This window comes from Equus quagga, chromosome 7, assembly GCF_021613505.1.
Source record: "Equus quagga isolate Etosha38 chromosome 7, UCLA_HA_Equagga_1.0, whole genome shotgun sequence".
Classification (NCBI taxonomy): domain Eukaryota; kingdom Metazoa; phylum Chordata; class Mammalia; order Perissodactyla; family Equidae; genus Equus; species Equus quagga.
In genome coordinates, this window is record NC_060273.1 from 38,562,724 (window position 1) to 38,577,204 (window position 14,481).

General features: G+C 51.4%; 1 protein-coding gene across 1 annotated transcript in view; it reads left to right on the forward strand.

Annotated features, from left to right (window-relative positions):
- The window catches only part of CUX1 (cut like homeobox 1), a 339,593-nt gene that overhangs the window by 67,818 nt on the left and 257,294 nt on the right, over nt 1-14,481 (forward strand). The window contains exon 2 of the mRNA XM_046667235.1: nt 4,824-4,934. Coding sequence (XP_046523191.1) covers nt 4,824-4,934 — 111 coding nt within the window. The remainder of the gene's footprint in view (nt 1-4,823; nt 4,935-14,481) is intronic.

Below are 14,481 nucleotides of genomic sequence, written 5' to 3' on the forward strand. Positions count from 1 at the left end.
TTCTTATTCCACTGGCCCAGTCCCTTCTGTCTTGTCACTCTTCCGTGCCTGCCTAGTTTCCTCGGCTGGGCTGTGGGCACTTGGGGGTCAGTGTCAGTTTCTTATTCATCTGCTTCCCTGGAGACCCTAGCCTCGTTGGGGGTACTGGTGGCCGAATGAATTCAGGCCTGAGGTCAAGCGCGTGGCTATGAGAGTACAGAAAACTTTTCTTTGATGGAGCATTTATTATGTGATGCAGTTGACATGCAGTATCTTCACTGTCTCCAGAGAGGGGATGTCATTGACCAAAGCTGCACAGGTTACAGCAGGGGTGGAGGCTGGATTCCAGGCCAGGGTTCTCTGAGGCCACTGTCTGCAGGGTCTTCAGATGTTCTGTGTAGGGGGTCGTAGGGGTGGGGGTGACAGAAGGAGGCTGGTAAGTGGACTTGGGCCCTTCCCTCTCTCTAGCCAGAGCAGCTTCCATTTCTCCAAATGATTCTGTTGCTGGAAGCGAAACAGAAAATGCCCCAAGGACTTCCCGGTGCACGTGGCTGGCCTTTCGCTTTTCGCACAAGTGTTCTTTGACGTCACTGATGAAGCCATTTTAAATTCTTACATGGAATTTGCTGTTTGATTAGTGTAACAGATTAGCCCTGAAGAAACATCAGATGAACGAACTCTCTGGATTAAAGTTCGCGACACTAAAAAGACATTCCTTCACTTTCAGTGGACCCGGGTGTGTTTTCTCTGCTGGCCCAGGGTTGCGAGGCCCCAGCGGCCCCGTGCATCTGTGCGAGAGCACCAGCAGGCCTGGCCCGGGGCCTTAAGGAGAGAGTTTCACAGGAGTGGCGGTGGCCCTGCAGGTGCCCCCCACTGGGAAATAGACACACAGCTGAAATACACACCTTAAAGAGGAGCAGTTCTAAACTGCTCACTGACATCCTTAAAAGACTTGTTTTGTTTGGGAAGATATTTTTCCCACCATTTCTTTTAAATAAGCAGCTACATGGTCCCGTTTTATTTTTTGTGTTTTAATAAATCTTTAACACTTGGCTGAGAGGCTGGATTCAGGCAGAGAGTAATTTAAAATGTTAAGAGCTTTGCCCTTTGAGGTATGTCAGAAATGGACACAGAGCATCCCGGAACTTGTCGTCCGTGAGGAACAGCGGGGCGCAGCCAGCCACAGCTCTTCTGCAGGACGCCCGTTTGTAGGAGGAGGTGTGGCTGTTGCACGGAGCCGCTTGTTCCAAAGCCGGAGGTTTTCCCCACACCTCTCGCCTCCTGGCATCAGTCGTCCCATGAGCACTTTGAGAGAAAACCCCACAGCTTCTGCATCCAGGTGGCTGTCCTGGCAAGACCCTTCCTGAGCAGTCTTCAGGCCTCTCAGCCTGGCGGGAAGCGCACGTGTGTTCAGACCCCGTTGGTTTGCTGCCAGCCCTGCCAGCTTCCCATCCCCTCGCCTCTGAGGCCGTGGGGTGTTTCCAGTGGGAAAACAGTTTTAAATAGTTCTGAGGGGACGCGCCGCTCTGCCCTTGTCTGGGAGAGTGCTGGCCTGGCTGAGTGGTGTTCTCTGTGGCCGGCCGCCTCCTCCTCGTCCATAAGCCCTGAGACTGGCCCATGTGCAGTGCGTTGTGCAAGAACCAGCTGTTGTTTTGACAAAGGACGCGCTTGCCTCACTTTTTAAATCACAAGAGTGAGTCAAGAGGTCACCCATCTCTTCCAGGCCTCTGCCTCTGGGCAGGTGGACGTGCAGACCAGGAACACTCATATATGAGACAGCTTATGTAAATATGTTTCTATAACCATTAGTAGGATTTTTTAAACTAATATATATATTGCAGTGTTTCCAGTTAGCTAATACATGCACATGGCAAAATAGTCTAAAGATGTGTACTGAAGAGCAGGTCCCCTCCTCCAGGGTGCCTCAGAGCCACACATTTTCCAATGTCTCCTGTATCTTTCTAGAGCCAAACAAAGCTTATGCAAGCGTATGTATAGATCCTCTTTTAAACAATGCTAGCATTGTTTTGTACTTTGTTTTGTGTTTTTTTTGCTTAAATATATCTTGAAAATCATTGCATCTCACATAGTGCGTGTAGGACTGTAGATTCTTTTCTTTAACCATTGCAGAATAATCCTGGAGTGAGCATGCCGTCACGCCATTGCTGGACATTTAGGTTGGTTCCCGTCTGTTTTTGTTATTTTTTCTCTTTGCGACTTTTTACTGCCTTTCAGGTGTGGGGACTCTCCATGCTCCTTCTTACATGTGACCAGTGACTCAGGGGCTGAGGGTTCTGTATTTTAGGCCCCCACTGCAACCTTCTCTAAACACATTAAATTCCCCATTAATGTGTCATTGTATTTGACACTTTGAGTAAAGGCAGGCTAGGTAGATAATGAAACAGTATTTGGCTTAATGTTTAACAGTGTCGCTTCCCTTTGCATTGTCCCCACAGTCTTAGCCTTGGTGTCCTTCAAAGGGATTTGGTGGTGTTCTTTCAAGGGACTTGGTCAAAGACTGTGAGCCTTCAGTGTGACTTGGGGTGGGAGCAGCTCGGTATCTTCTCCTGGCTGTGCCCGTCTGTCTCTGTGGTGGCGGGTGGCGGCACCATATTAAATTTGGAGATCCTGTTGGTTTCTCGTGTGGACCGCATATGTGTGCATGCATGTGGAAGGGAGTGTGGTAGGCCCCTGGAGGGTCCCCGACTGCCAGCTTCCAGTTGCCTCAGGCAGGCTGGCCCTGCAGCCCATGATAAAGGTTGGGTTTGCTCCCTTCCATCAAGTGACATGTTCCAGGCTCGACCCTCCCCAGTCGGGCTCCTCGGCGCTGGGCTGGGGCAGACCTTAGAGAGAGAGGGACATGTGGGGACCCAGCAGCAATAGGGGTCCCACGGACCATGTGCTCTTTGCCATCATGCGCGCCCCGCCCGCCACTGTCGCCAAGCTCTTTCTCCTAGATAGGAAGGCAGGGGCCGGGACCCCACAGTCACCTGTGTACCCCCAGCATCCAGTGCCTGGCGCAGAAGTCACCCTACATGCTCACAGGGTGACACCCCATCCCGGGAAATAGCGTCCTCGTTGAAAGCAGTCAGTGCTCTTTGTTTTTCTCGAAGTTTTCTGCATCCGTGTGTGATTGGAACGAAACATCAACTTTACTTTTTTTGTCATATTTCAATATTGGCTTTTTTCCCCCATCTTGAAGTCTCCTTTTATAACTGCTTCTGCTGCTGCTTAAATATAGATGTCTAAGTCCTCCTCCTTCCCAGATTGTTTATATTTCTGAGAAGCCTTCTGCTTATCTACGACTGCTCTCTCTCCTCTCCCTCGCCCGCGCCACCACATTGGTTCGCTGCTCTTTTTTCCTCCTTCCCTCGCCTGGGATGTGTTTCAAATGTGGTCTATCAGAATGTGCAGTGTTTCCCTCTTCTCTGCAGTAGCTTTGACATCTGTTCTTGAATGCTAGCCCACGGTATTCTTTGGGGCTTGTTTGCCCAAGATCTGCTGTCATGCCAAAAACGCTAAGGGGGAGAGTGTGGTGTGGTGGTATCTCCCTCCATCCCCAGTTTTTCTCCCCCTCCCCCCTTTTAAAACTATCAGCGATTTCCAAGTTGACAGCACCCTGGATGTTTGTCCCAGCCCTCTGTCATCTTGTCTGGCAGTGGGCCACCCCGGAGTGGTACGAATGAAGTGTCCACCGGGAGGGCTTCCAGACCACTTTGGTTATTTCCACCAAAAAGGAAAGCAGGTGGAACTTCATGAGGTGGGTGGAGGGTGGGTGGAGAAGCACACAGGTGCTTCCTGGATGTCTGTGGATGGATCTTCATCCTTGATTTTCCTCGCCGTTCAGCCTTTGATTGGGTCCTTGCTCTCCTGGGCCTCGGGGGGTGGTCCAGGCATTGAGAAGCCATGTAGAGCAGCCATCTTTAATCCTGAGCAGAGTAACAGCAAGGAAACAGGCCTTTCGGCTGGCTCCAAGAGTGTGTCCTTGCGCTCCTGCTGTCAGCCTAGGGCACCCCTCCGGGCCCGTCTGCTGCAGGCTTGTTGGGAACAGATCCTCGTGGCAGCTCCTGCTGGGATTGCTGAGGCCAGGCCCAGGTTCTCTTGTGCTCTGAGGGTCTTTTGTTGTGTGCCGCTCTTACAGGGGACCCACTCCCCTGGTGGCTGTCAAGAGTTTTAGTGCCTGTAAAATCGTGTGAGGACACCTGCTATTTCCAGGGGCCTCGTTTCCGAAGTTTATGAGATATTGGAAATCATTCTTCTTGGAATTTGCCTTTCAAAGGTCACTCTTAAACAAGTGGCAGGTTCGTTTTAATGGTCCTGGACACGATGTCTGGCCTGTAGTAAACCCACAATAAGTATCCGTTGTGTGAAAGCAGATGAAGTGTTGCTATAGAAGCTTCCAAGCCCCCACTGGAGAAGGACAGACAAACAGAACACACCGTTGAGAAGCCCAGAGTAGAGCCAGGCTGGAGTGTGGTACCTGACGAAGGGAGATGCTGGTTAGGAGCAGAAGCGAGTGGCACCAGTGAGGGATGGCACTTGGGCACTGGCCTGACTCTGGTTTCAGCAAAGAAAAACGGATCTGCGTGTTCCGTGATATAAACAGTCTGTGTGAGGTGTGTGTCATACACAACATGTCAAGCCGAGCAAGTTTGTGTTCTCGAACCAGCATAGGGGGATGGACAGGGACCCCATCATTGCTGCCGGCCCCAGCCCCTCGTCTGCCGATGAGTTGATCCCGGACCCACGGGGGCTTCTCCACTGTTCTGGTCAGATGCACACAGGCTCTCCCCTGTACAAAGTACGATTATAATCTCCTCTTTCCTTTTTCTTTCTCTCGACAGAGGGAACTCGATGCCACCGCAACAGTATTGGCAAACCGGCAAGATGAAAGCGAGCAGTCTAGAAAGCGGCTCATCGAGCAGAGCCGAGAGTTCAAGAAGAACACTCCAGAGGTGAGGTGGCGTGACCGTCACAAGCTTTTTGAAGGGCTCTTACTATTCTGGTGTATTCAGAACACGTGTTGTAAGCATTTCATGTCTGTCAGTCTGCCGCCGCCTTTCGGTTGTCCCTAGCCCGCTCCAGCAGCCTGTGTGCCTCTGCGAGGGCTGGGGAGCGTGGGTACTCATAGGTTGTCTGAACGCATTCAAGCACCAGCTGGCATCCACGTGCAGGTACTGAGCAAGCTGGTCTGCAAGCCTGCAGCCAGGTATGTGGCCAGCCCAGGTCTTCAAGCTCATCCCCGCCTCTAGCCCCTGCCACATCTGTTAGCGTGCCACCTCGAGTCTTAAAGGGCATAGCGGGACGGAGGGGCCTCAGAGGGCCCCCTTCCCTGGTGCTGGGGCAGGCGAGTGCCTGAGAGCTGCCCAAATCTGAGGAAGCCATATGCCAATACTTCTTGTAGAACAGACATTTAGTGTGGTAGGGCCTTTTAAACGCCTCTGTGTTTCCTAAAATATGCTTTAAAGGGCGCTGGAAATGTGCTCTTCATGCACTCCTGTCTTTTTCTTGTAAGTATGTGTTTGGAGGACACTGTTTTAGAGTGGCTGGGGCAACATTCTCCTGGTCTGTTTTCTAGGTCCCTTGTTCCCTCAGTCCCTATCAAAGGCTTCGTAGGAAATAAAAAGAAAGAGTTTTACAGACAGTTGAGCAGGAATTGCTTTGAGGGGAGCTTCTGCCAGGTGGCCCGCGATGGCTGTCCTGCATGGACTGTGCCCACAGCCTCCGCTCAGATGTCAGTGGATCGCAGCTGCACACAGCTTTGGTTCTGGCTCCCAGGCCTCCAGATTCTTCCATGGATGACAAAGGCACGGGCCTGGAAGAAAAGCTGCTGTCTGGGAGGATGCCTCTAACTTTTATAATATTCCTGAAAAATGATGTGTGAATTGAATTTTTGAAAGTGGGCTCATTTTAAGCGTTCTAAAAGAGTTTGCTGTTTAAGGGAGTGCCATCGTGAATCGTTGTGGGAAACAAATATTTAACCCTCTGTATATTCAGGACAAATATTTTGGAGAAAACTTCACAGCCCAGTGGAAAGAAAGAGGGCTCCCGGGGCAGAGTCACCGAAGGGTTTTAGATTTTAGACTCAGCTCTTCCGTCTCCTCCCCACCCTGCCGTTACACACGGATCTTCCACGTTCTGTCAGACCCACAGTGTGGGTCAGGGTAGCTCCTGCCTGGGCTCGCTGGCCTTCGTGCAGCTGTGGAGGGAACTGCTGTTCTCCACGTTCCATCTTGTTGTGAAAAGAAAGCAACCCAGCGACAGGACTCCCTCCTTCTGCTTGCTTTCCTCCGCTCAGGCTGCTTCAGAGCAGACCTTCCTGGAGGGTCTAGCTGCAGGTTTCCCGTGCTCTCCTTGACTCCATTTCCCCAGGCTGACCCCGTCACATCTGTCTCTCGATCCGCTCTGAGCACTGTTCTAGGAATTAGCCGTCACTCACTGTCCTCTGTTCTTACTGCCCTCCTCTTGGTGACCGTATGTCCAAGGGTGTCCATAGAAAATCTAAAAAAGAGCAAGGTCACGCTTCTGAGGTGACAGACGATAAGTAAATAGAATCTGTCGTACAGCAAGTCCAGTGAAGAGGGTGAGGCAGAGACCTGGGTTCCTGGCTGTCCCGCTGGAGTCCCAGGGTCCTGGCAGGTGTCAAATGAGGACGGGCCTGGGTCCCAGCCCTCGGTTAATAAATGTTCATTGGACCGAACCGGTCCCGGTCCTTCCACTGACATCTCAACAGGCTTTCTTCTGCAGCAACTGGGGACCGGTTCACACGGCTTGTGTGGAATCCTTGAGGAAACCCAGCCTTAAACTTTGCATTTTGTCTCCTGACCCCAGTAAATAGAAGAGGCTTAGGGAGGAAGCAGCCCGGTTGGTAAATGCCATTGGGGGCATTTCTTTTCAGGGTGCATTTTTAGACATTGTCTTCCGTGGAAAAGAGGACCCAGAGCCCCACCTGGAAGGGACGGAAGGTCACTGTCCTGCCTGCCCCAGCCTCTGCCTGCGGGTCGTGGCTGGTGCCGCTCAGGCTGCTTCCCCTGCTGTCAGGAGAATCTTGCTGCGGCGTGAGCCTTGGGGAAGCATGGAAGGTGGTCTTGCGTGCAGGCTTCTGTCCCTGCTCCTCCCACTGCGTTTTCCTGTCCCAGGTCCATTCTTGAAATCAGCATGGGGTCCCTGTGGGAGCCCTGAGGCAGGACCTGGTAGAGAAAGCAGGTCCACTTACTCCGCCAACCAGAATCTTCTGTAAATTTTGCAGCCACTTAAAGCCAAAGTGGAGGGGGAGGCGGGTAGCTGCGGCCAAGGTCCTCTGGGGTACATAGAGGGAGGGGTACATGGGGGGTCTTGGTGGCACATGGGGACTCTGGCAAGTGGGGGGCCTAGGATCCAGAAGGGATATAGGATTGTCACTTTGTTTGGGGTTTCAGTCCAGGGGAGCCCGCTGTCTTTCCAATGTCAGTCTCTGCTGACTGTACCACTGACTATTAAACAACCAAGGACAGGTTAGCACTTACTGTCGAAGGAACTCTTCTAAAAATTGGATGTATAAAAATGAAGATTGCTGAGAACTTTGTTCTCAGGGATAAAAAAAAATTGGCTTATTGGCAGGGAAGGCATCTTCCTCGTGTGGACACGCCCTAGGATCCCTGTGCCTCACGCAGTCGGCTGAGTGAGCACCAGGCTCTCCTCCCCAGGGCGGCCAGCGAGGCAGAGGCAGGGCCAGTGGTGTCCTTGCTGGTGTCACACCAAATGCGTTGATCCCTCGTGGAAACGCTGAAGTCCCTGTTTGTTCTGGGAAAGAGGAAAATGTCCTCCCAGTGTCTGTTGAATGTCTGGTAAATCTCACGTGCAGGATTAGGTGCCAGGGAGAAGTCAGCGGTCGGTAAGGTTGTCCCCCGACAGGGAGTTTGTATTTTCCCAGATGGCCCAGCCCAAGGTCCAGGGGACAGGTGGGCTCTGACGGGAGGCCTCTGGAAGGCTGCTGGCGGCTGGCCCGGCTCCACCAGGTGGGCTCCTTCACGTGGGACAACCCATGGTGCCGGGGAGACAGGCTCCAAGGCAGGCAGAGCCTTGCAGTCCTTGTTTAGAATGAATTTGTTTAAGTGGCGGTTTATGTCATTAGATTAATATATTCATAGTCCGTTGATATTACTGCTTACGTCTTTTTAACCCCAAAACTGTAGTTAATTTGAAGGAGATTGCCATTACTCCACAAAAGTTTTATGTATTGTTTTGATTCAAAAAAAGAGTCCCTTTCGAAGAAAAACAGTTTTTAATTTTAATTTTGTAGCTGAACGTCCATTCCCTGTTGAATTAGTAATCAGTAGTTGAGCATCAAAGACTGTGGGGGTGTTTCTAGGTTCTGTCACTTCCCACGTGTCTTGCCTGTGTCCCTGGGCAAATTAATAAACCCCCCACAGTCTCAAGTTTTGTCACCTGTAAGCAGTGTAATGACCGGCCCTGGCTCACAGGGCTGCTGGATGTGTGTGCGCACGCGCGTGTGCAGGGCTCCACACCAGCCTGGCCCCTGGAGTCCAGGCCACATTTGTTGCTGGTTTAACTTGGAACTTACACTACAGAACACATTAGATGCAGTTGATTTCTGCTTCTCAAAGCCCTGGGAACTTTAAAAAAACAACAAGTAGGGGTAGTTTCAACGTAAAGTGTTCCAAAAGTTGGTTTGTAATAACAGTTAATCATTTTACAACTATTTTTTGAACACCTTCCATGTGCCAGACGGTACAGCCCTGGGGATAAAATCCTGTCCCTGTTCTTAAAAAGTTTCTTATCCGGGGCTGGCCCTGTGGTGTAGTGGTTAAGTTCAGCATGCTCCACTTCAGCGGCCCGGGTTCGTGGGTTTGTATCCTGGGCACAGACCTACACCACTTGTCTGCCATGCCGTGGAGGCAACCCATATATAAAATAGAGGAAGGCTGGCACAGATGTTGGCTCAGACTGAATCTTCCTCAGCAAAAAAGAAAAAGAACGTTTCTTGTCTTTCTTGCCAGGCAGGTAGAACATCCTGATGTGGCATGTTAAGTGCTAGGATGGTATAGCTGGCACCTCCTGAATGCAGACTTACCCCAGAAACACTCTCATATGGATGGTAGTAAGGTTCTAAGCCATGTATGCCTCAGTAGCCCTTCTAAGTAAACAGGTCTGCTCTTTGAGCTTGATTCTCAACCTTTGAAATACTGGCGAATGTTAAGGACCTGCTCCCCTGAGAAATGCACGTTTGCGTACGGTTTCTCCTGGACTCCCTGAGACTCACCCAGGAGCTCCTGGCTTAGAACACAGCTCCAAGGCACACATTGGCAGTCTCGTGTGCCGTGCTGGGGGCACAGGGTGTGTCTCCTTCTTCACTCTCTCTCCTGTGTACCCAGGGGAGGGGAAATGGAACTGGGGGCGGGTAGGGGCTGTGTGAGAGATGGGCGCCAAGGCCCTGACCACTGGGCACTATGCTCCAGCCTCCAGGCTGGACGCTGGGGAGTGGGAGACAGGTGAAAGAACTGAGCCACCCCTGCTGTTGTGGGGACCTCACAAGCTGGCAGCCGGGGCAGCACCTCTGCGCTGGGCGACACTTTCCTTCTGCCCAAGGCCTGTCAGGCGCAAGGCTAGGCTGGCGGCAGTGTCGCAAAGCCTGGAGGTGGTAGAACTGCGTGCACTGTGGGCCTGAAGTGCTGCCTTTTGCTCCTCTGTGGCTTTGATCTGAGATCCGAGGCGCAGGCCAGGGTCACCTTTGATGCCCCAGATGGCATCTGTGTTGATAAAGCCGACTGCGGATTGGGTCACCAGGGACGTGGAAGCATGTGGGCACTGCTCAGAACCAGTCCAGGGTGCTGGACCACCTCCTCACTCCCAAAAACTCACTTATTTCCCACTGGGGACCGAGAAAGGGACAAACGTTAGGGTTTTGTGGTTCTGCCTGGGAATTGCTTTTTTCTTGCTATTCCATTCGGACCAGAGCTTGACTTGAGGATGTCACAGCTGCTACTCCGCTCAGCCGGAACTTGAACCCAGGCGTCTGGCCTCTGAGTTGAGGCTGGCTTACCCGCCGGCCTGTGCTGCCTCCCCGGCAGGCCGAGCATCTGAGCGACTCGGATGCGGCTGAGTGCAGTGCAGGCCGCAGACGTTTGCAGGGGCACGCAGCCCCTGCTCGGCAGCCCATGCTCTCTGAATGTGATGCTCGACTCTCAGAAGAAAGGTCTTCAGGCTTGGACTTGCTTCCAGAAAGGGCACAGGGGATGTTTTTTGTTCCAATTCTTTTCAGCAAGGGAAGAAGCATCCTTTATAGGGGGAAGCGGAGAACCACAGTGCTGAGATGCGGCGATTCGATCGTAAAACTGTCCTCGGCGTTCATTTTTGTCCTTCGGTGTGGCCAGCTGCTACCCCCGAAGGTGTCTTAGGTGTCAGTCTGTCAGACTTGCCAGATCAGTTTACGTTTTCTGTAAACGCGGCCACGTCTCTTCTGTGAGCTTTAGAACTGAGCAGCAGTTTGGGAGCTCTCACTGGTCGCTTTGTCCTCCGATGTATTTTTCCCTGAACGTTTCTTGCTCTCTGCAGCATTAATCCTGTGACACCTGGTCCACTAGGCTCCCATTCTGGGTCTGTGTTTTCTGCATCGTTCCTGCCTGAATGCATGTGACTTCTTTCCCATGTCACCATCTCTCGCTCCTGTTGTCAGCAGCAGAGTTCCGCCCTGGCCCTGACCGTTTGGGGCACAGCTCCCTGGGGTCAGCGCCGGGACTGGCCACCCCTTCCTCACTCACTGTCCCCACCGGGGAAGGTGGCCCTGGACCTGACGCCAGCCCCAGCCTCACGGCCCCGCTTCCTGATCAGCGTGCCCGGTCTGTGACGGGGAACATTCTCTTTGCTGCTGACATAACGGCCTGTTCAGTGGTGTTCATTTCCTGAGGGCCAGAATCTTAATTTGCCCTTTCTGTCTCAGGCTGGAGGGTTTCTCTGATTTTTACACTCTTGGGAAACTGTTAGAAAAAATCAGGCGTCATCTTGAGATACGGCTTGGAGAGAAATCCTGTGCCCTCGTTGAGCTAGATTCGTGGGTTCCTTCCCAACTTGGGCAGGTGGGGGCAGGGGCGGGCATCCTCTGCAGGAAAGCCACTTATTGATCAGGACGGGCTCCTCCTGAGATGAAATCAGCGCCCCAGCGCCAGCTCCTTCACATGTCAGTCACCTCTTCCCCTTTTGCAGAGGTGAGGGAGCCAACAGGACGAGAAGGCACTGCAAACTTTGTGACTCCTTTTTCACTCCCTGTGAGAAAAGGAGTCAGCACGCTGGGGGAGGGGGAGTAATATATAGTTGTGGCCCGGGCCCAAATGCATTTAGTCACTGCCTCTACAGCTTTATATAGACACTGCAGGCAGTGACTCAGCCTGGAAAAAGAGAGTCACTTAAAAATAAAGTTGCGACTCAGATGGACACGTCCCGCACGGGCTGCCTTGAGACGGCGCGGCTGGGGCTCGGTGAGAAGCCTGGGTGGGGGCGTCTTCGCCCTGCATGGCGCTGCCGGGGGCCCGGGAGAGTCGGGTGACGAAGGTGAGGATGAGCATTAGCCTCGTGGAATTGGCATGGGGATTAAATGAGCTCACCTATGACTCCCTGTGCTTTTTAAACTGAAACAGTGTTCAGACATGATTAGCTCCAACTGGACACGGTTGTGTGTCGCGTAGTGACCCAGCTCTCAGTTCTTCTCTCGTTTTCTGCAAATTGACAGGCTGCGAGACCTGCATGGCTCTTCAGTTTACCACTCAGCTTTTGTTTTTCCTTCCGTCCTCGTAAGGATCCAAATGACGAGCCACACCAGCGTAATTTTCCTTGTATCTCGTTGGACATGTGTGTGAGTTAATTGAAGACCACAGCACTGATTTGACTAATTGTGACTTTGAAAGAGGAGGCAGACCAGACATGGCCCTAGGGACATGAGCCTTTCAGGGAGGGCAGTGATGGGAAGGAGATCTGCAAGACCTGGAAGATCAGAGCGTGCAGGGTGGACACCAGCCAGGAACACGAACACCCCACCACCCAGCAGACTGCCCGTCCTGGGGGTCCGGGAGTCTGCCGAATCCGCAGCTCTGGGCCGGTCACTCTGTCCCGCTTCTGAAGGCTAAGGGCCTTCGAGCCGAAGCTGGGCCTCCGCCGTGTTCGATTTAGCCATGCACCTTGAGTACCGTGGGCACTCGATGGGGACTGGAGTGTGAAAGATCCTGTCATATTTAGAGCATTCTTTACACAACAGAGATTTAAAAAAGGGGTCAGTTATGTTACTCGGTGAGATTCCTATCTCAAACAGGTAGATGATAAAGTTTTATTTGATGCTTCAATTTATTTTTTGTACAGAATTAGAAAAAAAAAAGAATTCGAGAAATGTCTTTCTTTGGCAGTTCCTTAAAATGTTAAACATAAAGTGACCCTGGGACCCAGCATTTTTACTCCTAGGTATGTCTCCAAAAGAATTGAAAACATGTCCACACAAAAACTTGGACGTAAACGTTCATAGCACCATTATTCAACATGGCAAGAAGTGGAAGCAACCCGGATGTCCGTCAATGGATGAATCAATAAACAAAATGTGGTACATCCATACAATGGAATATTATTCAGCCATAAAAAGGAATATAAGACTGACACACGCTACAACATGGAGGAACTTTGAAAACATTATGCTAAGTGGAAGAAGCTAGACACAGAATGCCACGTGGTTCCATTCATATGAAGTGTTCAGAAAAGGCAGCTCTGTGGAGACCGGTGGTAGATTAGTGGTTGCCAGGGCTGCGGAGTGATTCCTGATGCTCATAGGGTTTCTCTTTGGGATGATGAAAATGTTCTGGAATTAGATAGTGGTGATGGCTGCACGACTTTGTGAATAAGCCAAATGCTACTGAATTGTACACTTTAAAAGGGTAAGCTTTATGGGATGTGAATTATATCTCAGTTAAACTGTTAGTTGTTTTTAAACGCCTCTCTTTGCGGGGCTGTGGGAAATCCTTCTTAGGTGTTCTATTCGTTCTCTCTGATACTCTGAGGAACTCTCCCTTGTAAAAGCAGCTCGTGACTTTTCATTTTTGCAGGAGTAACTCAGTTTTAAAAAGGCCACTGTAGTGTTTGGCAAAATTGTAAAGCCCACAGGGTGTTCAGTCATTCTGGAATCACCCACCGTTAAGGTATAATAAGACTTTAACTAGAAAAAGTTTAAAAATTAAAAGTGAACTTTTAACTGTTACCAATTAAACTCTTTAAGCCAATTTGTCAGTCCAAGAGGTTATTTCTTGTTCCTTTTGGGTTCCTAGGAGAGAAAACCTGTGATATAATGCACCTCAAACCTAATTCAGCCCCAAGTCAGTAAGTGGCTGGTGGCTGTGGTATTCCACCACGTTCTAGAAAAACTTGTAGCATGCTCTGAAGGCACCGGGGAGGCCTATGGAGCAGAGGAGTTCACTCGGGCTTGGGCACATTGAGCAAGAATCCAGGCCTAGCTCCAGTGCTCGGTAGCCTTGTGACTTCAGTAGCATTGGGACAGAAACTTAACCTCAGTTCCTTCATCTGCCTCCTTCAAGGGTCACAGTCAGAAGTGTGTGAGATTCCTGGAAGGTTAATGTCCAGTCCTGGGCCAGGAGTGGAGTGGATAGCTGGTGAGCGGTGACATGGATGTTCAGCCCGAGTGACCTTCACCAAGGTCACTAAGCATTCTGAGAGTCGGGCCTCATCTATATAAGAGGAGCTGATGGTGTCCCGGCGGCTGCTGGGGAGATGGATTCAGGTGTGCCGAGCATAGAGTAGGTGCTCAGTAAGTACTTCTTCCTGTGTTCTTTCCTCTCTTCCTTCCTTCTACACGTAGTTGTGCTCCCAGCCTCCCCTCACTCTACTGGGCCTCCCACCCACACTCCGAGGGGCCCACGGGTGGGCCTCACACCCACAATCCTTCCCTTCCTCGTAGGCTTCTCTGCTGTTCAGTGTCACGGATCTGAAGCGAAGCTGAAGCTGAGCGTTCAACCGCACAAGCTTTGTTCAATGGCCAAAGAACAGGGAAGCGGGAACGAAGTTCACGAATCAGCTGTGAAAGAGAACGTGTTAGGCCTGTTCTGAGCAGGGTTGTGGTTAGTGTCACCTGGGGTCGGTGGGCTGGGGAACAGTTCTGAGTGCAGGGACAAGTGAACAAATGACCACAGGATAACTTCAGGAGGTGCTAAGAACTAGAGCGGGACAATATGGCAGGGAGGGAGTGTGGATGGCGAAGGTCCTTCGGGAAATGAGGGAAGTTTTTTGAATCAAAAAATGGAAAATGCCCCTCTGTACCACCCCCCACCCTCCCGCATTGACGAATTCGGGCAGGGTGTCAGCAGTGGGGGCCCTGACATTTCTTTGAGCCGAAGGGCTGCTAATCTGTGTTGGCTCTTACCACCCGTTTCCTTTGAGGCATCAGACTCAGTCCCTCCTCTTTCTCAGACCAGAGATGCTGTTTAATTTGGACGTTAGGAAGTTCGATCAAGGAAC